Source organism: Nipponia nippon, unplaced genomic scaffold (genome assembly GCF_047370975.1).
Source record: "Nipponia nippon isolate SJK-2023a ecotype South Korea unplaced genomic scaffold, ASM4737097v1 scaffold_1, whole genome shotgun sequence".
Lineage (NCBI taxonomy): Eukaryota > Metazoa > Chordata > Aves > Pelecaniformes > Threskiornithidae > Nipponia > Nipponia nippon.
Genome location: NW_028262290.1, coordinates 110967909 through 110995042, shown reverse-complemented (window position 1 = coordinate 110995042; position 27134 = coordinate 110967909). Strand labels below are relative to the sequence as shown.

Sequence of the window (27134 nt, the reverse complement as noted above, 5' to 3'; positions counted from 1 at the left end):
CTTGCCTCCACAGAGGCTGTTGGCATTTTCCAGTAGTTAGAAAAATGGCCAGTGTGAACAGACCAATTTGTATTTAAAATACAGATTTATAGTGTCAGATGGTATCTCATTCTGAGCAATCTTGTCAACACATAAGGAAACAACATATTCTGCGTGAAGTAATATGTGGATTGTAAATCATACGTTACCTCAAAAAAACCCACCCCTTCTCCTATAATTAACTTATGCAAATCTAATTTTTTAAGTCATTACGTTAGCAAATACTTTCTAGAATGTCAAAGCTATAAAGCCCTAGAAATCGTAGAGAGAGAAGGGTTTTGGTAAGAAGCCAAATATTCTGAGCACCTTGTATGTGTTTGCATGTGTGTGTGTGTATATGTAAGTATCTGCATATATATAAATATGAGAGTGAAAAGATTCCACATTTTAATTAGACTGTTGGATCTGAACACAAAATATTAGCCAATGCAGTGCAACAATAAAGCAGGGCATAAGAGCTTAGCCTAACAGGAAAAACAAAAGTTTTCTTTGAATCTGGGGGTTTTTTGATCTATTTTTTCAGAGAACTATGTGACAGCTCTGTTCAGTTTCTCACCCAGTGGAAAACTCTTTTCATCTACTCAGAAATAAAAGGGAAAAAACCCTTAAAAAGGTAGCTTGTCCTTAAAGTAGCCCAACACAGATATTGGCATGCTTTGGATTTTGACATCAGCTTTCTTCTTTCTCCTCTTGACAGGTAAATCAAGTAAAAAATGTGTACTAACTTGGTATAGAATTTATCAAAATAATTAAGAACCTTCATTTGCTCCCTACGATCCTTAAATGATAACTTTATTATGAAAACAAGTCCTCATTGTAAGGTCATCATGTCAACAGAATATTTTCTGTCTTTACTTGGCAGCAGAAAAATTATTTTTAATATTGAGGCAAATGGGTTCTTTAAAGCAGATGCATCCATTCTTCCACTGACATTTTTTAGCTTTGTGAATGGCTCATTTCACCAAATGAAATATGATCTATGTTTTTCATATGATAGAAATATTGACTTCTTTAACTGAATTAAACCCTAAATTTAGGGGATTTGGGTAGGAATAGATATTTGACAGATGTTTTACATAGATAAGGAAGAAAAAGACCTCAAAACCCCAAGGTCAGAATTTTAGAGCAGTGTTATTGAACAGTCTGAGTATTTATGACATGATAGATGTGACAAAATTTTTTTTAAAAAAGCTTCCATGAAAGGATCAGCATGAAGAACAGTAATGTTGAAATGTGATTTTTATATAGGATTTGTTTTATTCACATTTGGCAACCAGGAGGGGAAAAAATAAGCTATTTTTATTCCATGGTGCTGAGACAGAAATTCAAGTTTTCTTTAAAACTCATTGTAAATGGGGTATTTGGTGGAGGCCATGAACTACTTTAATACGTATTCCATCATTCTGTGCTGCATTTTTTTCTTGTTTTTATTCACTTCAGCATACTGAATGATTGAAAATCCAGCTACAGCTAGCATAGGCTTCATTGTTGGAGCTGAAGCCTTAGATGTGCACTGAATGGCAAGTGGTGTACCCAGAAAACCTAATGCTGTCTGAAGGGAGAGAAGGGCTGGCGTAGTTGGATGAATACTTAATTCCTTATATCTGTTTTATGTCTCTAGTCAGCCTGGAAACACAGATTTCCGAGTGAAAGCATTATATGGTCTTTCCAAGAACTCTGCTCTCTTGCAAAAGAAAAGATTGGCTTCTATGTAAAGTGTCAGCAACGAAGGAAAAGTAGGAAAGAAGAAAAAAGATATTGCGTAGGAATCTCAGCAGAAAAGTTAGCTTTAAAAAATAACATTCCTACTGGCACAACCTCTTGGCCTATAATAAAGATGAAATCTTCACATGACGGAACACTCCATTCCCTCGTGTCAGAAAAAGGACACTGTCGAGCAAAGACTTTCAATTGCCCAAAGCAGTAATTACCAACACTCTGGAATGAGACAAGAAATTGTTTCTTTCTGGTCTATAAGTTCTGTGACAAGGATTGTCTCCTTCACTAAAATCTCACATGACGTGCCTGTGGAACTGTAAGGAAAAACCAAAATAAAAACTAACCCTCCTCCAAAGAAACAAACCTTTACAAATTTAGGATTAAAGCTGTAGATTCTGTCAGGTTTCTTCCATCTGTCATTTATTGCATCCATAGCTTTCCATATTTAAACAATAGTCACTGTAATTTACCACTTAACAGTAATAGTTGCTTATGTCAGCAAAGAAAATTTTTCCAACAGGAGAAGGAAATTAATATTTTGCTTTGTGTTTTCAAGAATTAATGCATATGGTCACCACACTAAACTGCAGTTCCAGTGTTTAATTTTTTGTTTAAATTGTTTCATGGATAACTTTATACTTCTGCTCATTTGGGATAGCTATGGAAAAAAGGAAACGTTATATTTGATCCCTTACTGTTGAGTGAAGGAAAGGCGAAAGCACCATAGCTGGGCATGGAAACCCATCTGGTTAATTCAGTGGAATAACTCCCTTTTGGCCATCTTTCTGATTATTGTATTATGACATATTCTTTTTCTTTTTCCAATCTGGCCTCTTGTACATACACAAAGATATAACTGAGAAATTAAGATTCCACTTAGGAAGAATTTGACCCATTTGCATCAGTAACTTTGGTCCTACAGTTTAATAAGGATTTTTCAAACAGAAATATAAAAGTATACTCAATAATGCGTCTCTCCTTATTCTTCATTGTCTGTCTTCCCTGATCACATTTTTCATTAGTCTTTTCCTTGTTTTATCAAACTATTTTTATTAATGCAGCACTCTTTTTGTGTATTATAAATCATTTTAATGGAACAGGCTGTGAGCATCTGCCCTCGTTGTTGAGAGGAGACCCCCATTGGTTTTCCAAAAATGTCTCTTGCATATAGGTTTTTTATGTTCAAATTTAAGCTTTTTTTCATTTATTCAGTAGTTGACAATGACAGCGTTGGAATTGTACTGTATACAAAAGACATGTGGCCACTGTTAACAGAAGACATGGATCCAACCAGGTGAAGTTATAAACAAGGCAACTTTGTGAATCTCAAACTAGCTGTCATGGTTTTTTTCCTGTTACTTTTCCCAGCAGTCCCATTATGGATGTAAATGAGCATGTAAATTATGTAAATGTAAATTATTATTAGAATAATAGTTTAAAATCTTTTAGAGTAGTTCCAACCATAAACAGACACAATCTTTTATGTCTGCTCTACATTAGAGTTCCCATTTTAATTGGAGCATTAAAGCTGGGCCCTTTGGTTCTCAGTTTTGACAATCAATCTAACCTTTTTACCTTGATTTATGTTTTGGGGATTGAAAATTATGTTTTAAATAAGGCAAGAGGGGAGTTTGAATCTGGATCTTTTGGCCATACAACTTCTCTATCAACATAAAAAAATAGGCTATACCACAGTCCCCTCTCTGATGTGACACAGAAAGAAGCATACATTTTCTTTTTTTTCATTATAAAGCTTGAGTTTCAATCAGAAAGGGAGCACAATATAATTTTGACAAAACGCACAAAAGATTTTGCATTCATTCCAGTACAGAATAAAAGAATTTAATGAAACGTCGAAATTTGCCATGAAATGGAACTGTCATCTTCACTGTCGTCACTTCTGATCCTTCTAATCTGTTTTTTTCCACTGACTTCAGAATAATACGGATAAAGCCCGAAGATCAATAAATCCGTTTCATCCTCTTGACTTATATACCATTCTACAACACGAACAACATTTTTACTATTCTTGGCCTTCATCTTTGGTGGTGGTAGATTTTCTCTCCCTTCAAAATTAGACATATTAAAATAATGATGCCATTAAATCCTACAAACTCTGATCGTATCCAGTATAAATAACCGGAGTTTTGAATGAAAACCTTCCATTTTTAGTTAAGTTCAGCCATGTTACTTTTCTGAGGTATTTATTATATACTGCCTTTTGCAAGACAGATCTGATCTAAGAAATGCTGGTAGCTGTCTGTGTTTTTCTTAAATAACAGATCTAAGATCGGTGTTGAGGCCTAGGCAGACTGATGGCTCAATGTGTGCAGGTTGTAAGAAATAAGACATTTTCCCTTTGCCCAGACATTCATATATAAAGTCCTCCTTACTTATATGAAAGGTTAATGAAGATCAGGTTTCAGCAAGAAGAAAGAAGCCTTTCCATACAACACTAAAGACTTTCTTTTGACACAAATATGTTTGATCACCCAACATGCAACAAGTACAATCCTTCAAATTAATGGTGTTCAGCCAAATGTAACATCACAAACACTGAAAGGCTTGAGTTACACATTCTTCCAGAAAGGATAAAACCAGTTTTTTTGGCTAACTTGTATAATTGAAAATTGTTAGTGTCTGTGTTTATGTGCCAACAAGTGCACTTGGGCGCCTCTTGTCTGATCAAGACTGTCGCCTTCTGTGTCCTTCAGGAAAAGAGAATCGCCAAACACCACAAAAGGTGACATTTGAGCAGACAAGGTGCTGAGCTGAGTCCATTAATCTCTTATTAATCACACTGACATTTTAAAGAATTATTTTCTTGAGTGGGGAAAAAAAAATCTCCCAATAGCTTACCAGATACTGTGAGGACTGGAAACAGGGTGGGTAGTTTAGAGCCCAATGATGGATTGAATTTTCTGTTACCAAGAGACAAAATAAACAAATGTGTTTCATCCTGAGAACATCCACCTGGGGAAGAGTTCTCAAGGGGCAGTCACTCACTAGGCCTTTTGGCTTCCTTGGATTGGGATCAAGCTCCAAAGATCATTCCAAATTTTGGACAGCTATATCTGAACCAAATTGCCCTATCGATTATTGGTACGTGGATTTTTTCTCATTACCAAGCTTTTTTGTATGTCTGGACAGATTGGTTGACTGTTTGCTCTTGCATTTCCCATCAGCCTCAGGTTGACCAAAATTGTTTATTGTTTGAAGCATCTGTGGTAAGCAGCCATTATTCCTGCTTGATAGTATTTTCTTATTAAATTTTCGTTTACTTATCTTCACACTTGCACAGAATACATTCAGGTACACTGTCAGAAGTGATCATGATAGGATATCCCTGTGGGAGGAAGGCAGTTCTGTCTTATCTGTCACCGCACTTGTGTCACAGGTACAGGTATTTGTTGGCCTCTTGTGTTTAGCAAAGAACAGGACTGTGCCCTCACTGTGCAAGCATCACGTGAAACCTCTGCATCTATACTTGAGATGTGGACACATTAATTGTCAGTCATATTTTTTTTTTCTTTAGCTTACTATTGAAAATTCTGTTTCTCCTTCTAGTCACAGCCACATCAAAATCTTCCTCTTCTTTCTTTCTTGTTGTCTGTCATTATACAGCACGCTAAAAAAAAGAAAATATTACTTTTTACCACTTACTACTCTGTTGCTTACAAGTTGTATGGACCCTAAGACAGAAAGCTATGAAGTTAGGCATAGACACTGATTGATATAAACATTGCAGGCATGCCTGTAAATGTTTTAGGTGGCTGTAAGACAGCCTTTTTTAGAGACAACTGCAGGATTCTTTTCTGAAAGTCTTGAGCATTTACCTTTACTCCTAGCAACTGTAGCAGAGATCCATAGGTTGCTGATCAAGACAATATGTCCATTTAAAGGCCCTCCTGTCTCTTCCTTCCTTTGCAGTTCCAGAGAACTACAAACAAACAATGTCACATGTAAGATTACCTTTCTACCTGTCCAAATCTCTCAGGAACTCACACAGCTCTGCTATATTCGTGATGTCAGTATTGTTATATATATAATCTGTAAGATATGGTCTCCAGTAATTCCCAAATTCCCATACAAGTTCATCCAGCCCTGACAGCATTGCAGCTCCTCCTGTCAGGTATTGTTCTCAGGAGGTGTTTCCAGATGTTATAAAATTCCAGTATATATGTTTTATTTGTAGAAGTCATCTTTATGTAAAAAAAAAAATTAAGTATTCTCTCTAGCAGAGCAAAAAAAGCTAAGTTTAAATCTTTGCAATGTTCACCTGAAGTGTTTTGGAGTGCGCTCACAATAGACACATGTACGTAATTTTTTAAAAAATTCAACTGCAACAACTCCTAATATTAATGTTTATGATATTTGTTCATTTTTATTTCCAGTATCTTCTGAAAATAAAACACATTGCAAACAAAACCAAAGTGATCTGCTTAACATTTCAGTGTTCAGGCAATATAAGGTCTGTACAGACTCTGTAATGTTAGGGTTTTTTACCTCCTCTTGCTTTGAATAGTGTTATTGCTGCATTTATAAATATCATATATTATATTAACGCTCCAAACACTTTCCATCATTTTAGCTTTCATCAACAACTGTTCCAAATTGATCAGTTGAAGTTTATATTGTGTAGCTCAGATATTACATATCTATAGCCTTAGTTTTTGTGTTTTATATTTGAAAAAGACAAACTATTTCTCACTCTGATCTTTGTATCTTCGTGGTCATCCAGTCCCAGAGAAATAGTTTAGAAAAGAGCTTATAAATGGAGACATTTCCTGCAAATAACTGGTGAAGGAGAACCTGCTGCAAATCTAGGCACAATTAAGAGTTTTAAAAATTCAAAGGTGTAATCAAAAGTCATCTGAAAAATACATGGTATTATCTTCCTTGGAAACAGCTGTGTGATCTTTTTCTAAGTTGTGGATTAAATACAGGTTAAAGAAATGCATGTAAATTAGTGGATCAAAACTGAAATGAAGTTTTACAATACGCTAGTAAAATATTATCCTACTATTTTATTGAGAAAAATCCTGTCACTGCCTGTATTCTCTTTTATATAAAGTAGTGTGCTGTGTCCTTCCCCTTCATGGATGCCTCACACTAACAGATTAGTACCTACAGTATCTAAACAGCATAATATTGTGATACATATTCAGTATAGAATATATATAACTGTGGTTTTATATGTATATACACATACATATGTAACAGAAGTACAGTCTTGTAAAGAAGGTGCTGAAGTGACCCAGGCCACCAAATGCCTTGAATATAAAAAATGAGAGCTGAACTCATTTTGAAATTCAGTGGGAATCTAGTGTAACAGCTGTGATTCTGAGGAGATATGCCATGGTCTACATCAACTGGGATTTCTGAGTCCCTGAAATATCCGTGTCCGGATGTATTGGCTTGTTGTTAGTTGAGCTGAGGAGTTAAAGGGCTTTGCCATTGTCAGTAATTATGGGGTAGTCCTCTACCTGATCCGGGCTGACAGAGCATTGCTGGTGATTCTGGTCAAAACAGAGATCAGCTTAAACAAAGTGTGCTGTTCCAGTGCTCACTGACTAACCATTGACATGCATAGAAATGGTAAAGTGGCTGTACATGCCTGAATTTTTTTTCTGTGTCTTTCTTCCAGTGCAGCTGGCTGTTGCTCATGCCGGAGCTGGTCTGTTGTGGCAGTGGTTGTATGACTGATGTGGGGAGGGACTGATAAAGTTGTGTACTGTCTACATATTGCTGGGTCTTGATTCAGTACTGTTTCAGCTTGTTGCTCCATGTAGCTGTTGAAAATATACTGAGGGAGAATTGATACTTTTGAAACCCCACAAACACCATTGTCACTAAGAGTATTTGTTAGGTTATGTAAAGGACTGCCAACAAAGTCCTTGATTGTGCTAGGTGCTGGATAAACAAAGAGGTGTCGATCATCAGTAGCCAAGGAGCTCACAGTCCAAATAAAGCAGGGGTAGGGCAGGGTAGAGGTATCAGACAAACGTGTGCGGACAACGTGATATTTGGGATAAATGTCATTTCCACAGTTCTTGGCTTCTGCAATTGCCCACGCAGTTTGAGGAGTCCAATGGTGGAGGTACAGTTTCCTATCACTGCTTATGGGGCGTACCTCTCCAGGAAGGACTCAAGTAATTTTAGAGCACTACTCTCACTGCAGAGGTCCAAGATGATGGGAACGGATGTCTGTGCTTTGCCCATTGATGGGTGGAGAATATTCATCAGTCTCCTAGGTGGTGTCAGTTGTGTGTCCTGGCTTGACTCCAGACTATACTGTGTCTAAAAGGTTAATTTCCATTAGATGAGAATGTCCTTGGCCTTTGACTAGCTTCTCTGTGGACTAGCTCGTGGGAAATTTGATACTGGGCGGTAGCTGGCTAGAACCAATGTATCCAGGGTGGGTTTCCTTTCTGTGGATAAACAGAGCATGTGTATCTCCAGGAATAGGAGTTTGGCATCTTCTGCCAGCACTCAGTTCACTTATGGACATCAAACATGGTTCTTTTTATTACAGAGGTTCAATACATAAGTAATCTCCTTGTATTTTCCAGCCTATCGGTGACTACTTTACATTTTCTGATGCAGTATTTCAGCTGACTTATCTAGTTGTCTGCTTATATGAGTTTGTATTGTTCACTTTACTATCAAGAAGCGTGGGTCAAAGAATTATGCAGCCTACTCCTGCACTCTGCTTTGGTCCTGTAATATCTATGTATGATGAATTTAAGTTCATGAATGCTGGTACTTCTGCAGTTGTATCTCTTTCAGCGCCAGTGAAATACCTTTTGTCTTCATGCATTCTCTTCTTACGGCAGAATCTTTCACCTTATTTAGGAAGTACATTTGATAATATTTGCAGCTGAAGTGCAGATTCTGATTGTTTTTTATAACTGTTAGGGACAAGAAAGCCTGATCTCTGCTTCAGCCTGTATTCCTGACAACAGTACTTGCAGATTTACCTTTGTGTTTAGGATGCTGTTTAGTTTAGTTTTGTGCTTGATTCATACACATACTAATACTAACAAGTATGGAAGTTTGGTCCCGAGTTTCACTTAGCCCTGACAGCCAGTGAGTCCTTAATCTAACTTAATCTAGCATGTTTTCAGTAGTAGCTTTCTCTAATCAATGGAACAATTGGCAACTGGGATTTTCATTGTAATCACAGAAAGCTGTACCAAAGGGACCTGTATTGTACTGGCATTTTAATCTTGCTCTCACATCTTGCATGTGTCAAAGCAAATAGAGCTGATAAAAGTTGGTTTCTTATAGCTTCTTGTACTAGTAGTGCTTTACATCTGGTAACCCCCATCATGGCAGCTGATGATTATCTAGTACAAAGTTAACGCTTCACTACTGCTACTGTGCTATGCCAACCCCATGTGCAAGGGAGAAGAGATTTGGCAAGATGAAGAGTTGACAACTCAAGGCAAGGGAATTTGCGTCTATCATTATCTGTATTTTATGACCACAGATGTTTTTAATTGATCGCACCATTAGTCATGATGACAAAATTATGATATTATTGTGCTACTATTATTGTGCTATTGAATAACCCACTTAAGGACAAATATAAAAGCAGTATTAAATTTTTCCCAGCATTATAAAATATTATTGTGTCACAGTATAAAAAAGACTCATCACAGATTAAAATTATGCTTGCAATGCTATCATCATATTTGAAAACTGAAAGGACCAAGAATAAGATTAGGATCCTATTCAAGTAATGTTTTGTCATTATACTGAGTCAGGGATCCTGAATCATTTTTCCAAAAGGTTAGGTCTGAAGTCAGTACCTGAGTTATTTTCTCACATGTGCTTTATAATCGCCTTCAGTGGAAGTTTGCTTGAATAAGAAGTAAAAGCTGGGAACAGAGCTCAGTAAACATTATCTACCTCAACACAATAGCAAATTTTTTATTGCTTTCTGAGGAAATGGGTTTGAATCTTCTAAAGGACTTGTTCTGGCACGTGCTGGTAGGACTCTTTCTGTTATGCTTTCTTATATACGTGCTTCAAGGAATGGATTACTGTTGGAGTGAGAATTTCTGATTTACCAAAACACCACTTCCTATGTCCCCCATCCTTCAAAAAGGATCCCAGTTTTGAGGATTTGTATTTTACTGGCTTCAGCTTTAGTGTTCATTATTGTAGTCCCTGTTTGACATATACTTCACATGATTTTAATCTTCACAGTTGTGGGAGTTCCATTGTAAAAAAGATGCTATTAATGTCCTCCAACCATTGTTCAAACATTACCACCTTCATAAAAAACAAAACAAAACAACTTTTAAATGTTCTCTTGGTGCAGGCAAAGCCATTCGGCCTTTTGCTTTCATTTCAGCCTGTAGGCAAACATTGGTTTTAAAATCTGTCGCATCGTCTGATTGATCACTTTCCAGGAAAACGGGATTCAAGTCATTTTTAAAGTAGATTCATAACGAATTAAACAGAGTTGCCACATAAAGAAGAAACATTTTATTCCTTTCTAATGTCAGAGGAGCTGATACGCTCTGTTGAGCCGTAAAACCTCCTAAATAGCTCAAGCATTCACTAACTACACAAACACAAAACCTAGACATAAAACAGGAAGGAGAATTTCAGTCCAAGATGTAGTAATCTTATGTTCTTCTAATTGCTGTTTTAATAAGTGAAGTATGTTTAACAAGCAGGTCTTAGTAGATGTATCAGAAGTACAACCCTGTAGAAATGCAGCATGTAATAGTATTAAGTAAATATGAAGGTGAAAACCTGACTTTGTTGAAGTAATTGGAGATTTTGCTGTTGACTTCCAGGATCCAGAATCTTACACAGTTTTAAAAGTGTAACTTTATGAGGTTACAGTTTTAAATTGAAGTAGGATTGACTCAGTGGTTGGTAGGAAGATACACTGAGTTTCTGTTGAGAATTTTTGATTAACATGTAGAAAAAGAAGTCTCGTCTGTTCTGAGAACAGTGTTAAAGATTGTCATTTTACATGGTCTTGGTATACTTGGAGAGTTTTCCCTTTCTAAAATGGCTGAACTTGGTTACTTCAGAACCATACGCTGTGTGTAGTATGTATGTATATGTATTTCTCTATAATTTCATCCTGCTCAGTTGGGTCATAAAAGTAAAGGAATTGGCACTCTCAATAAAAAAAAAAAAAAGCTTTAAAAAAAAAAAGAAAGAAATGAAAGTATGATAATGATTCTCAATGTCTCATTTGTAGGCTACTCCAGTTAAAAAGCCTAAGAAAATGCTGAGGAACTGTTTTCTGGAAATTAGACCCCGCTATGGCACCACATTTTGGATATCTCAACTTTCTAAGTCAGATTTGAAAATGTAAACTGTATACATGTACTACAATTACTTTTACTGAAACACTGAGCTAAATCAGTTTGCAAAGAATCACTCAAACATTGCAGTTAACTTACAGAAAATAATATTTTCTGCTACTGCCCAGCAGTATTCCCAGATGTTTGATCAATTTTTAAACTTAATTATGCTATAGAGTTGTACATTAAAGGGAGAGAGAAAATGGGGCAGTTAATATTCTCCTGTAAGCCACATGTACTTAGCCATCCTTCAAAATAAGTAATTTCTGCTGTGACAGCTTACTCTACCATTTTCCTAGTATGGCCTGTTTTCCTGAAGTTCATTGATGCCCATTGGTTATTAATCGGAGGCCATCACTTTTGCCACATATTGGGTAGACACTTTGTGCTCGTTCACCTCAGTCTTGCATTACAGCCACATTTTAGCTTAAACTTAGCAGCTCCTGTTTGCTGTTCAGTTAAGTGGGAGATCCCCTCTGTTTGTTTTGTGTAAGTTCTCAACATGAGAGTAAATTATTCTGCAAGTAATTTACTCAACGAGATGTGTGGAGATATGTGCTCACATCAGCTGAGGTAGGAGTGATTCTGTCACCACCTCAGTGATAACCTAATGTCAGTTAACTGTGCTATAGGTTGACTTCCAAAAAAAATCATTAGTGTAGACTGATTCTGAAGATATTATTACATTCTTTTGCCAGGTTACTGTGCTCTGCAATTTAGGTGTTGTATTTAGCCTATAAAGAAAATATAATACAAATAAATGATGTAGAGTCAGGCAATGATAACAGTTAATTGAAGCTGTAAATGCTTTTGCAGTATTACCATGCAGTAATGTTCATATTTTGCAAAGCTGCATTGTCCTTTACATATCCCTTACACTAATGTAAGCTGTTGTAATTCCTTTTCTTTAGTACAGGATATGAAAACAGTGCGGATGAATGATACCGTATTTGTTCTAACCATTCTTGGCTAGCCAACATTATAATTCTTGAAGTCTTGATGTGATTCAATAAGTCAACTAAAAAAGATGGAATTATAACAATAGTTATAGCTGATAGTCTGAACTTTTGTGTGCCTGGCACGAGTTTGGATTCCTATGCCTTCCCAGTTCGACTTCGTTTTCTTCTTTGTGAGGGAAATGATTTTAGTTATGGATTTGCTCTTTCAAGTTTTTGCTTAGGGAGGTCACAATATAAAAGAGAATTCTTCTGTATGTTTTCAGTTTGCCATAAGAATGAAAACATTGTGGTATTCTGGAGATTTGCAGTGTGCACAAATTAAAATCTGCTTCTCAACTTTTTCTTGTACTAAATGAAACCCTAATTTTTTTTACATGCTTTAAGGATTGTTCCTGAAAACCTATTTTACAGGGACCCATAGTATCATCTCCCTGTTCAACAGGTAAAATCGAGAGCTTATTCGCAGTATTTTCCATGATCTGTTTCCCAGGCTTAGGTTTTCAAAGAGAGTTTCCTTTAAAAAATACTTTTCTGTCTTGCAGTTCAATTTCCTGTCATACTGGTTATGTTGAGAATCACAAGCAAAGTATTCTCTGAAAGTCTGTGGATCGTGATGTGCAACCTAAGCTGGGAGTGGTAGAGGAAAAGGAGGGAGGGCAAAGGTTCCTTCCATTCTTAAAAGTAATTGTCCTGATGTGATGGAAATTGCAGTCACCTGCCTAGCAGTGGAAAATCTTTAGCTATAAGGAAATCTACAGCATCATCACTTCATTATAACTGCTAGCAACCTCATGCTGGACAGCAGCTTTGATGAGACTGATAAAGGCAGAGTTACTGAAACAGCAGAAGTGCTTGGGGGGCCATAGATACAAACTGTACAGATCTTCTTGGTGAACCTACTGCATAAATACTTTATACCCTTGCAAATTGTACTTGGAGCAAATTTGGGACTTAGAAACGTGGAGATATAGGGTTTTTTGCTAGTCTAGGGTAAGTTCAGAGATGTCAGGTGGGTTATTCCAGTGTTGTGTGAGTATAAATGAGATCAGATTTCAACCCTGGGTTTTATTAAACTTGCTTCCCAATTTACCAAGAAAACTTGAATTAATCACTACTGGTCTTGTGGTTACCATGGCTGAATATCTAAAGCAACTGAAGTCTTCATTACTCAGCACATTTCAAACTGAACCATTAACTTCCGTCCATCTCAATTGCCCATCTTTAAAATTACTCGCCTTATAGTGCTGCAGTTCTACGGTTATTTTTTATATGTTTTATAAGGGTCTCCTATGTTCTTTTCCCTAAAATTGTATAAAATATGCTGCAAATAGTGTCTTGTTTGTTTTTTTAAATGTAAAGAGGAATTCTTCTTACCACGTAAACTTTCAAAACACTAGGCAAGCAAAGATGATAGGTGTTTCTTTTTACCTATATCGGTGCATCTTTCTCCTTTCTTCTCCTAATTATTCCTTAGAAACACCTGGTAACTTTCTGCCTAACTGTCAAATTTCTATTTTTGTTTTATTAGCCGAACACCTGCATGCCAGCTGAGTATGTACAGACATTCCTGAATATCAGGAATGTTATTGCCAGCCTGACTTGTAACAAACTTGCAATGCGACAGCACAGTAAGATTCTCCTTAATCCCGTGTTATTAATTTACAGATTAAAAAAGCTCCTAAATCCTAGTACTCAAGGTACTAGCTTATTAACATACTAGCTTATTAAATCCCTGGTACTGAAGTGCACTACAAGTAAAATACGGTATTTAATATACTGATAAATATATAGTGTTCCTGCTTATCTTCTTTGTTCTCTTGATTTCACTTTGTGAAAAGCTATCCTGGCTGCTTTTCTGGATGATTAGTTAGCCCAGAATAAGCTTAACTCAAAAGATGTTTTTTGAAAAATCTCTGAGTGAGCTGAAAAATCCATATACAAATAAAAAATTTAGTTTAAAAGTATGTCAGGCCAGTGGTTAAGTTTTAACCTCATTGAAGTCTGTGGCACTTTCTGGTCAGCTTCTGTGATGTCACTATGTGAACCAAAACCTACAAAGAGGATGAGTCAAATAACACTTCTATCAAGCTAGGAGCCTTCTTTTAAATAATAGATGTAATACTGAAAAGAATGTTCTACTAAAATATTCATAAACCGATTAAAAGATCTAATAATTAAAATCTGAAAAAAGGCCTTACGTGCTTGTGAGCTTGTCTGTTTTTTCTAGATATATCAGTTGAGCTAATAAAAGATATTGCCTCTTTCCAAATCCTGCTGCATGTAATAATTACCGTTCCATGTTCTTCATTGTTATTCTGAGAGCATGTTATAATCCGAGGAAGTGTTTCTGCCTTTGAATCTCACTAGGATGATAGAAATCTCTTTTGTTCCAGTCCTCTAGTTTGTCAAATGGGGTCGATAGCATTTCCAATTGAGCTTCAGCTGGCTGACTGTTCCACGTGGGTGCTCAGCAGAGACTTTTTTATCATGCCACTGTCCTGCTATTTGACAGGAATCATCCAAGCTATCACCTCTTCACTGCTCTCTGTTAGCTCTGCCTTACACACCCTCTTTCTGCAGCTCTCAGCTCCAGCTGTCTCTCTTCAAGACTCACAGCCCATTCCCAGCGTCCTCTGACTATTTTCCTTTCTAATCACCTGTGCATTTCCCAACTGCGCCATTTACGCCAGCTCTGGCAGTCCTCTCTTGGCTGTGTTTGCTGATTCTGGTCTGAATTCTGAATTCTACCTGTGGGTTTTTTTCCCTTCCCTTGATATCGTCTGAAGTCACCCAGCTAGAGGCTCTCTAGTGCCTTATTTGTCTTTTGTTTTTCATAATTTGCCTTATTTATCTTTTCTTTGTCTTACTTTCTCCTGCATTATTTGTCATCTTGGGTTGTGTGAATAGGGACGTTGCACAGGAGAAGCAAAACTCATTGGGCAGAGGCAGTGTAAGTGAGATGGGAGATGGTCGTGGGTCATGACAGTAGGTTTTGAAAGGGAAAATGTAGATTGAATACAAAGAGAAGAGCTGTTGAATATCGCCCGTTACCCTGTGAATGAAACCATAGGAGACTGAAACGAAATTGGGAAAACTTCAGCGTGAACAGTTCTGTAAGAAACAGATGGGCCTAAGTAAGCAAATGGCCTTGATGGCTGACCAGATTTCTAACGCTTCTCATTCTTGTGATTCCAGGAGAGAGTGATGAAGGAGAAGGTGATAAACCAGAAGGGCTGTTTTGTGCAGGGAATGAATGATAGAAAATGCAGCACACTCAGCTGCTCGGAATAACCAGAAACTCGTATTGGAAAAATCTTATACAGCAGAGGGTTAAATTTGAGCCTATAATTCTTAGAAAACATGTTAGAATTCATATGAAAAAGCTTTAAGGACTTAATTTTAATTGACCTTGGATACACAGCAGGTCATGGCCTTCTGGGGAATTAGAACCAGAGTGTTCATCAGGGAACAATACAAGTTTAGAAGGTCAAGAGCTGATTCCTAATCATAAGTGCAAATGTTCTCATGTGTGTTTAATATGAACTTGGAAATACTTTGCAACATGTTGGTCTGGAAGAAATTGGAGAGGAGGCCTTAATATGTAATTTTTGTATTAAATATGATATTTTGAATAGGTTGTTTAGTAAATTTTAAAATCATGAGAAAAAGCATGATAAAGGGCCAGACATAGCCCTAACTGCATGCTTTTTGTAATAATGAGATCAATAAGCAGCTGAAGCAGTGACCTTCCCGACGTGTTGTTGAAAATTTAATTGTGAAGACATGGGTTCTAACTAACTTGTTTTACCAAAACAGGAAGGGGGAGTGGGTGCAAAGAGTTTCCCACGTTAAATTTAGGAACAGTCAAAGTAAAACAAATGCTAAAATTATCCAATTTATTCCAGGCTTTGTGAGGAAGAATGGGCAAGTAATTGTCAATTATGGAGTGGGATTGGAATGCAGGTTGTAGAGGGATAATTAATTGAGAGATATTTCATTTTGATTAGCGTGGCTTGAAAAAGTGCCATCTGAAGTGGTTTCAGGACTGCAGGGCAGTCTGCTGCAGATGGACAAGGGACTGGCATGCAGCACTAATGGGGTTACAAAGTGGATTAGGATCTATCATGTTACTGAAAATAAAATAAAGGATTAAGGAAGAAGAAGGGATAGTCTTAGGATCAAGAGTTAGGTCTCTGTACTGGGAAACCTGGGGTCATTCCCAGCTTGTGCTGTACAGTTCCTGTGTGGCCTCTGGCGTGGAGCTGAGGGCTGGATTGCAGTACACTCCAGGGGCATTCTTGCAGGGTATAAAGCAGCTCCCCTACCAGGATGGTTACTTTAGTGTTCCCTTCATCACTGTTATAGGTTGATCATCGGAGGAAAGAGGCAGAGAAGGGGATTAGTGAGTTTGTGACTGGTACTTCCCTTCTTTCAAGTTCAGTAGGCGGAGTTGAGCTGGGAAGAGGTCAGGCTCATCTTTTTTCATCCTGCGTGCTGACCCACCACCCCAGTTAAAGGACTGTCAGGAGGCAGCTGTGATTCAGCTAGTGCCATAGCTCTTTCCCAGGATTTCTGTAAAGCATTACACGTCAGCTTACTCTTCTCTTTCATATCCCTTCATTTCACTGTCTCTTCATAACCCAATAGAAATATTTGAAAAAGGGAATACTTACATTATCTGAGGCTTGCTTATCTAATGCAAAGAATATTGAGATCTTTGGGCAAGAAAGACAAAATATGATTATTAGTTTGCTTAAAATAAACAATTATTAATTTAGCTGCAAGAGTGATTTTCATCTTGTTTTCACTTTGGTTAATTTATGAATTTGGGAACTGAGACTTTGAGGAGGGGATATACCCTCTTCCCCCTATGTTGCCTTAGTAGAGATTTTAGGACTTCTTAGAGCAGGGGTCCAAAATGGAAAATGTGGTTGCTGTGAAGAGGTATCATTAGTGCAGTATGGGGAAGCAGGCTGCCTACCTTCCTGCACGAACCGTTTTACCGCAAACAGATTCCTGTTCCGACACACAGCTTTCAGCAAAATCAGCCAACAACTGTTAGCCAGACATGAGTGTCTTTGGCATTCAACAAATTACTTGCACATCAGACAGTGCTGATTACTACCGGAAAACAGTATAAATATCACATTTTATATTACACTTGTAAAATTGATTCTTTCCCTCTTTGCTGAGTTAGTATGCCAGATACATTAATTGTGTGATGGAGTTCAAGGAGATAATTCTGGCTGCAAAATTACAAACAAACAAAAGAAGAATACATGTGTCATTATAACGTTCCTTGGCTGATTCCGTTTTCGCTATCACCTGTTTGCATTGTTGCAACACCTTTGTCCAAATAGAGTTCTAATTTCTGCTGCATTCTGACTTCTGCATTGATTAAATATGGATCAAATTTAGCACGATACATTTGTCTATATTTTACCTTACTATAGTCTTTCCTTACTTTTGTAAAGATGTTCATAGATTTGTTAATCAAATGACATTAAGTACCTAATGTTATAAAGTATGTCAGTGTTTTCATTTGAATAGTACTTACAAGGAGAGTTCTTTGAAAAGTTCAATTGAACAGTTGATTTGCCAGATGATGGTATTTTTCAACCTGAACTGTTTGGTAATTCTTTAAATAGATTCATCTGAAAAAGAAAAATTAAGCACAGTATTTCTTTGCATCCATTTAGAATGGGACAGTTTAGAACTTTTTTGATCTATCATCTCAAAGTAACATTTTGAGACCAGGTTCATTTATACTTTATCAGAACATGAATATCAGTACTTAGTTTCCAATTGAAACGAACACTTCCTTTGACCCCAGAATTCATTCTTTTTATCCTTTGGGCTTGAACTATGGTTTGAAAAAGGAACTATTTGCAGAAGGGTAACATTGTTAAAAACACTCCTTTACTTCTAGAAGACTTCAAAATCTCCACAATTCCTGGTTAGAAGAAATAGAATTTAACTCTGCTGATTTTAAAATGTATGTTCTGAAAATACAAGCTCAGTTCCAATTGCACATGCAAGTAGCATAACTGCTTCAAGTTCCCAGGAACATTGTGCACTGATAAAGCTACTTACATTCTTAGAAGTGTTTGAACGATTAAGTCTCTTAAGCTTTTGTGTCTACTTAGAAAGGCAACAGAGATGTGTCTGCTTAGAATGGCACCTTGATGAGTCAAGTAGATTTCAGAAAGGACCATTATAGACAAAATTGTTCTGAGCCCAGAACGGAAATAAAACAAATTAAAAATGAAGAAAATGAAATATAAATGACATCGGGTTATATATTTGTCTTTCCTGCTTTTCTTACCATAGTACTGCCAGGAAAATTCACTTTCTGAAGGGACTGAGGGTTAGGTACAATAGCATATGAATAATCAGGTAAAAGGTCATTGCAGCTGACAAGATTGACATCCTGCTGTAGATTTGTTCAAGTCTGTAGCTGAAAGCATGAGACATGGGAAAGGTACAACATCTTCCACCACTTCAAGACTCAAGCCCTCCTTTAAAGCTGCTTCTCTGCCTTTGAAAGGAAAAGCTTCTGAATTCGTGAAGTAAGACAGATCTTAAACCATATGAACCACGTTCTGTGCTGACAGAATTTAGTTAAAGCTCATTATGTAAAAAGGTGCTATAAGGAAACTTTATAGAGTGAATGCTCTTTATAAACTGGAAGCTAAGGTTCAGCCAGTTTCCATTTAATCCTCCAATATTGCCTGCAGCAGTCAAGTAAATTTCATAACAGACTCCCTCCCCCCAAATGAAAACCATGTGCCTGCTTCATTTTTTTACTCCTTTCCTAGTCCCCCCATTCAAACCTCTCCTCAGTGCTTTAAAGAACCTTGCAACAATTCATAGAACTAAAATAGCAGAGTTATCTCTGGCTGTTATTAGTTAGGCCACATTAGCACAAGTACTGTCCTTCCTAAACAAGCTGAATTACAGGCAAATTGACAGGAGTGTATGGCAATGAAAAGTGTTAAAAGGCATGTATGTACATTCTCTACTCGTGGAGCTTCAAAAATTCCATTAGGATTTTCTTTCTCCATAGTGAAATTAGCTTAAGTAGAGAAGCAAGTAGGCAAAGCAGTGTGATTTGATAAGTACTCATTTTAGTTAGATTGATCTAGGGCAAGAAGAGAAGCCTTGATTTGGGGCTTTTGCTTATAGAATACTTGAATGTCACCAGTTTTAGAAATAATGTATTCATTGCATATTGTTCAAATAATTTCAGATTTTTTCTTTTCTGATTTATGTCATTGGAGACTTCTTCTCTAAGAGAAAAACATTCCTGGAACAACCATAGACTTTCTTCATGACCTTAGCATGCTAATGCATAAAACTAACTACCGGCAGGCATTAGCAAGCAGGAGTCATGGGGACATCTGCCCTTCCTCTAGATCCTCATTCTGTCCCTCAGAGAGTGCCACTACTGGCAGTCAACCTCATAATTTCAGTACTGCAGAACAGCACAGACATTTTATTGACCCCTCAGATGGCTGAGGGAACAGCTACTATTTTTCTCAGAATGATGGCTCTACTAATCCTTTTTCAAGGCTTAAATGAAACTTTAAAATACATTGTACATAAAACTACATACCTGAAACTCTGCATACAAGTAAAAACAATTAAGTGTGTAAGGGAAAAGTCTCAGGAAATTTTTAGGAGCATTCCAGAAACAATTTTATGTCTGCTAGAACCCATTAATCAACAAGTATATTTAAATGTGATGGAGTTGAGGTCTTCTGCTCAGATTGCCAGCACATCCTGATGAGAAAACAACTCTCATGTTTGTCTTTCATTCTGACCAGAGTTTAAAATGAGACTGTGGCTCCACTAAAAAGTTTAGCTATGGCCTTCGTGCCATGAGGACCATGCTCCTAATGCTGTATGTGCTGTCGATCTGTAGTGACAGTTAGGAGGAAGATTCTTCCATCATCATCAAGTAAAACTAAAAAGAATTCTTACTCTGAGATGTCAGTGCAAAGAAGCAGAAGATAGGATTGTGAAGCATTTAGGGTTTCTCTAGTGATATTCAAAGATTAAGAGAAATGTTAAAAATAGAAGATCAAATTCTGGAACTTCCATTCAGTGTCACCATAAATGGAAGTTAAATCTAAGAGGGATAGAGAATTTGGTTTAAATTGTTGATTGGAACCTTTTTTTTAATTAATAAATGTGAATTATGCTATTGAATTTTTGAGATATAACTTAAGTCCTTTGTCTGTATTTTTTTTCTTCCTTGATAACACTATTGCTGTCAATTGCTGTTTTCTAGACTTTTGTCTTTCCATGTGTTAGACTGTTTTGTTAATCCTTGTGATGATTTTGGGAAGCATTTTTAACGCATATTTACAAAGTTAAAGGGAGAACTAACAGATCTCTATTGTCATTTGATCACAACTGTCAAATTTTAACATATGGTTTTCATGTTGTTCTCAAATTCATTTAAAAATCTTGTCATTAATTAGCAAAAGAAGAAAAATATACTTCTAAAGACATCTCAGTACTGCACAGTAATATGAGGTTGATGAACTATTGTGTGTTGTGTGTTTTACTATATAAACACCTAATTTCAAAATATAGCAATAACATTTTTCTGGACCGTAATCCATCAAAACCAATACTGTTTTGTAAATCTGAAAAATAAAACTACTGTTTCTGCTGGTGTGAAAAGAAGAAAGAGCACTTTTTGCCTTTAGATTGGTTCCTCTCAGAAATTTACTATGAGAACAAGAACTGGACTAAGATGAGGTTCTCTCTATTTGCAGTCTCAAACGATTCTGTGATTACACTTATTTTCTAAGATGAAATAGCTGGTTTTAAAGCACTAAAGTATTTCCAAGCATGTTATTTTAATTGGAATTTGAAAGACCAATTGTTTTTGAACTTAATACGAGATCCAAAGTCTGACCGCTTTTGCAAACGGAAAAGTATGAGTACTTCAAGAGAAAGATTCAGGCAGCTAGCTTCAACGGCAGAATGACGTTAGTCTAACATCACTAACCTAGCAGTAGAGAGAACATTCTGCATGCCTGAACGATGTCTTTAGCCTGTCACTTAGAACTTATACCTAAATAGATAAATGATAATGAACAAAATGTATTTACCACTCCAGTTTTCCAAGAAAAAACTATGAATGTCCATCTGGGATTCATCGTTAACAGGCTAAAATGCAAAACCTGACTGAACAGCAGTAGCCCAGCACGTTTTGAGTTTTGCTCTGACTCCTGTTTGCGTCAGTGGAAGCAGGATCTGTTGTCTTGATAGCTAATCAACATACAACCCCAGGTTACATTGCACAGCTCCAGGTCCAGGTCCTCAGTTACATACTTCTCTTTGTAAAATTATTCCTACTTAATTACAGTGAACCTTTAAGCAACCGAGGGTGCATTTACTTCAGCGTTTTAGAGCTTTTGAAGCAAATCTCCATTTACCATGTTTTGGTTCACGTTGTGGATCTACCTCAGAGAGAGGAGATTGGATTCCTACCTCATTTGCTTTTCTCCCGTAATAAGCTGCAATCAAAATTAGGCACCTACAATTTAGTAATCAAACACAAGGAAAATATAAGCTAAATACCTTGTAGCTACATTTGGGTATCAGTTACATATGTGGAACGTTTTTATTATTTTTTTGTGGTACCATGTTCCTTAAATTTGAAAATTGTCCTAGCTTAGCATAGTTTACCTTCATGAAGTTCAGCAAAGACTTCATTGCCTTCAATAGCTGAGCAATAATAATAACAAAAAAGCAAACATCAAATTTATGACAACTCTGCTGTCTTTGATGTTCCCTTCTTGACTGATGTGTTTATGCAAGACAAATAAGTAAGCTATCTCCATGAGCCCTACTTGAAAAAACTCCAGATTTGTTCTGGAGATGGAGTATTTCTTCTCTCTTCGAGTATGTGTTGATGGATTAAGGGAGAATGCAGGCAGGCCCTAACTGTCAATTGCCTGTAAGCAAAAAGGCTTGACTAAAAAGATGGAGCATTTGTCAGTGCTGAAAGGGAAAACTAGGTTATACATACATCTGAGCTGTCCTTTTATACCTTATACACTTACCACTTATTCAGGTCACATTTTCTGAATGCATTACTGCTTTTTCCTTCAACCCACAGAGTATTGACTCTAAGCCTTTGAATATTTTGTTGTGTGTAAAAAGGAAAGAACTGATAAGGAACATCTGTGTCAATAGATATATGGGAGCAGTGACAGTGAATTTCAGCAGTACTGAGGATTTTATTATATAGTGCAAATTCGTCTTGGCAGCCTGTCTCACCTCTGCTGCTGTAAATTAGAAGGCAAATGACTTATGTTCACTGATCTGAAATTAGCCCAACACCACGTCCCTTCTGTATCTCTCAGTGTCCCATGTGCCTTTTATTCTTCTGAAAAATTGTGGAAATATTATTTCCCAAATTTTACAGATAAGGAACTGATGTACACAGTCCTGAATACATCTCAGTTAAAACTAAGCATTTAAGTGAGATTTTTGAGGTAGTCCATTTCTGGTACTCCATTTTGAGTATTTTTTACTCCATTTGAGGTACTCCATTTTCGGTTAATGGAGTAATACCATAATCATAGTAATGATAATCATAGTCAAATGTCAGAGCCATAATCACCTTCTGAAAGTGTCTCTCTCTCTGTTGCGTATAATGAGGGCAATTTGCTTACCATCTTGTGATCCTCAGTCAAGCGTCTAATGGTAGTTGAGGTGAACGTGGGTCATAAGGTTAAGCTCCAAAATCATCCCACACATGCATGGCAAAAGCAAGAAATCCCACAATGTGACGTCATTTTTCAGTGAGAAATCCTTTCTTTGACCGTCTTATCTAACTCACCAGGTCACATATTCCATTGCAGTCCATATCAGTAGTAACTGTAAATTAATTTTATGTGGCAACTGTGTTTTGATCATTTCTGGTTTCCTGTAATTGGAGGATGGACTGAGTGCAGTGAACAGTAGTCGTCTTTCAAAAAGCAGCTTTTGGTCGAATACTGGCACCTGTAGTATCCTCAGGAAACTAAGTAATACACGAACACAAAGAAAAACTTTTTAGCTCTTCCAAAATAATATTTCTTCAGATATAAGACTGAAGTAAAGGGTGGGGAACTATTAGAAGCATATTTTTTTTCTATTTATCTTAACTAAATAGTGGTATTAGATGAGTGAGAAAATATTTGCAGGTGCATAGATTCAGTTCTGAAGAAAAAAGAAAAGCCTGTCTAACTGAAGCCAATTTATATCTATTTATGTGTAAAATAAGCTAGAAGTTTTATGGGAATGGATTTCCAGTAGGTCCCTGACATGACCTGATCCTTACGGGAAATAATATGATATTGGGCTTTTACATAATCACAGAACCTAGATACTAGAGGTGGATCACATCACTGAAAAATTATTCTGTCTTCTGAAAAACCATGGTTGTTCTATACAGTGTATTTTCTAATGTTTTAAATTAATTTAGTTTTAAAATTTTTGTCTGTCTAAGCATAGGTAGATCTTAGTAGCAGGAAATTAAAATGGTGCTAAGTTTACGTTTTTCCTGTTTAATTGTCATGTTTTTACATAGCAGTGCATCACCCTAACTTGTTGCTCCCCATCTCCAATTGCTGTTGCTACTGTTTAAATATATTAAATGGTAATTTCTTCTATGACTTGAATGCATCCAGAGGAGGGCACCATAGCTGGTGAAGGGGCTGGAAGGTGTGTCCTCTCAGGAGCGGCTGAGGACATGGGGTTTGTCTAGTTTGGAGAGAAGGAGGCTGAGGGGCGACCTCATGGCTCTCTGCAGCTTCCTGAGGAGGGGACGTGGAGAGGGAGGTGCTGAGCTCTTCTCCCTGGTACCCAGTGCCAGGACATTGTGTGGGAATGGCTCAAAGCTGCATCCATCAGGGGAGGTTTGGACTTGACATGAGGAAACCTTTCTTTCCCGAGAGGGTGGTCAAACCCTGGAACGGGTTTCCTAGAGGGGTGCTCGATGCCTGATGCCTCTCAGTGTTTAAGAGGTATTTGGACAATACCCTTAATGCCATGCTTTAACTTGTGGTGAGCCCTGAAGTGGTCAGGCAGTTGGACTAGATGGTCGTTGTAGGTCCCTTCCAGCTGAACTATTCCCTTCCCCCTTCCCCCTTCCCCCTTCTTTGCTGCTTCTTCCCTTCTCTTCTTCCTAACCTCCTCCTTTCCCTACCAGTACATGCTGAGGAAATCTCTGATGCCATTTCTTCCCAGCCCTGGACCAGCAGAAGGCACTGAATACCCATAACCGTGTCCTAGCCTAGGCATTGCCTCTGTCACCTTGTGGGAAGGAGGCACGTACCTTTGATGGGGGTGAGAGCTGTGGATCATCTCAAGAGAACTGGACCACCTGCACAAATTTGCAAACAGCAAGTGTGAAGTGCAGTTTTGGAAATTCTTCTGTGTTCATCGGGTTCAGCTGGCTTTCCACAGGATGGCAAAACCCCACATCTCTGACCCTGGCGAGGCTCAAAGATCAAGCCCTCAGTCTGAAGCAGGACATGCTCCTCAACTAAAGGGTTGCAAATCTTTTTGAGGTGAGCAATACCTGTTCATTTCCTGGCGATATTGTTTTGCTCCTTGTACTCATTTTTAGAAATCCCTGAACTGTTTCCCGTGGAAAACCAAAAGAGCCTGAGAACAGCAGGACTCCCTCAGAGAGAAGGTCCATCTGGCCCAATACTCGGTCTCCAAAGTGGCCAACCACCAATGTCCCCAGGAGAGCCTGTGAGCAGTGCAAGCCTACTTCTGCCAGGGCCCTGCAGTGCAAGCCTACTTCTGCCAGGGCCCTGGACCCGCTCATAGGCCTCAGTGGCTGGGACCGGCCTCCCCTGGGACCCCAGCCCCACCGTCTCCTGCCAAGGGCCCAGGGCACGTGTCTCAGCTGGGCCTGGGGCCGACTGAAGTCCCTGCCTGAGCCATGTTGTAGGGGTGCCCGTCTCTCCCTGTCTCCTGGATGAGCCTGGGACCCGCACTGCAGAAAGCTGCTCTCCTGGATGGAGCCCTCAGGCCTCGGGCATGGCTTGGCATCCATAACTCTAGGCATAACATAGCATAACTGTTCTGTTCTGTTCCATTCTATTCTATTCTATTCTATTCTATTCTATTTCCTGCGCTCACCGTGTGTCGAATAACGATGAGACTGTTGTTTGCCTAAAATGCCAGGGGTTTTTCAGCTCCAAAAACACTTTCAAGGACACATCACACAAAGGTCACAAGTGGAAACAGGATATTGTTTTTATTTGTATTTTTCTGACTCTGTCTCAGAGCCGATGCTCACAAGCCTTAACACAATGCGCATGTGCAGCCAGGAGCAGGCTGATGCGCTCTTCCGTTGAGCTTCAAGAAACCTCCCTTGCAGCCTGGCAAAGGCAAGGCACAGAGCTGCAGAACGTAGCAGCAGGAACACAGGCCAAGCAGTCCCTGCTTCCTGAAGAGTGAGAACGTGAAGGATGAGGATCAGGACCAACCACACCAAAGAAGAAGAAGAAGAAAGAAGAGGAGGTGTGTGGTACCGTGGGGTATTTTCCAAAGTATGACGCATATTGATGACGAGCATACATCTGCCTTCCAAAACTTGCTCCACCGCTGTGCTTCTTGGGCAGTGATGCATGAAAAGCGCTCTCGTGCCTGCCCTGCGCTTGGGTTGCAGGCAGGGAGAGCTGCAAAGTGGCAGCTGCGGATGGTGCAGCGAGCCTGGAGCCCTTCCAAGCCCCGGCTGTTTTGCACAAGCAAGAAGCCCTGGGGAAATGGAGCCAAGGGAAGAGCAGAGCTCGCGCCTTTACAAACCTGCCATGGGCAAGAGAGGCAGAGAGAGGCAGGGCACGAGCGGCGCCTCGGAGGCGCAGGAGCAGCAGGCAGGGACCGAGCAGAAAGGGCCCAGAGGAGCCCTGACAAGGGGCTGTGCTCAATGCTACAGAGGACAAGAAGCAACCCCCGGGGGCCCCCCTGGGCCCGCCCTGGGAGCCTGGAAAGCTTCCTCCCCCCGGATGCGGGGCACGAGGGCCACCTTCGTGGAGCAGGAGCAGCAGGCACTTAGCCAAAATGGCCCAAAGCAGCCCTGGCAAGTGCCCGTGCTCAACGCTGCGGAGGAAGGCAAAAACCCCCGGAGACACTTGCTAGCCTGCCGTGGGGAAAAAAAAGCCTTCCTCCCCCGGAGCTTCAGGGCACGAGAGGCCATCTTCGTGGTGCATGAGCAGCAGGCAGTAACCCAGCCAAAAGGGACGAGAGGAGCCCTGACAAGTGGTCATGCTCAGTGCTGCAGAGGAAGGCAAAAAACCCCCGGGGAGCAGTGCCAATGTGCCCCGGGGGAAAATTCCTTCCTGACCCCAGCGCTGGCGATCGGCTATTCCCTGAGCACGTGAGCAAGACCTGCCTCCTCGTCCCACAGCCTGGTCACGCCTCCCAGCAGATGCCCAAGCCCTCTTCTCCCTCGCCCTGGAGCCACCTCAGGAGCTTCCCAGAGGGGCCCAATGTCCCCGGCCTGAGCGACCTCGGGGACAAGAATCCTCCCTGCGCCTGGTGGGACGCCAGTGGCTGCTCCAAAGCACTGGGACCCCTTTCTTGTTATCTAACATTTCTTACGGCTGCTGCCCCTGGCTCCGTGGCAGATGAGGACAGCGAGCTCTGCAGTGCTCCTCCAGAAGGCAGTTCCTTGCTCTTGTCACTCACTGCTATCCAGCTGAAAAGGCCTGATAGCCTCGGGCACCTCCAGGGCTTGGTGGTTCTCCTCATCTCCTGAGGGGCTTGTGTCTGTTCCCCAAAGGCTGAAGCAGGATTTCCATCCGTCAGGTGGGCTTTGAAAGGGGGCCCTGCCAGGAGCTGCCCTTGCACCGCAGAACCTGCAGCAGATTCGTCCAGCCTCCGGTCTTCCTCCCTCAGCCCCTGCCGGGGGGTGTGGGGGGGCAAGTAATTCCACCAGCTCCTCAAGGACTTCCTCAGGGATGTCTTCGGGCTGCGCCCAGGCCAGCTATGGCAGCGGGACACGGGACGATGCTGCCTTTTATCCTGCCCGGGGCATTGTGACTGCTGCGTTGCCGGG

At 39.3% G+C, this 27134-nt stretch overlaps 1 protein-coding gene across 5 annotated transcripts in view; it reads left to right on the top strand.

The window, feature by feature from the left end:
* Positions 1–27134, top strand: part of SUGCT (succinyl-CoA:glutarate-CoA transferase) — a 338027-nt gene that overhangs the window by 237618 nt on the left and 73275 nt on the right. The window contains exon 13 of one of the 5 annotated variants that reach the window (XM_087737850.1): positions 24308–24415. The exons of the other annotated variants lie outside the window; for them this stretch is intronic. Coding sequence (XP_087593976.1) covers positions 24308–24331 — 24 coding nt within the window. The 3' untranslated portion in view covers positions 24332–24415. Of the gene's footprint in view, positions 1–24307; positions 24416–27134 lie in introns of those variants that run through there. 5 annotated transcript variants of the gene reach the window in all.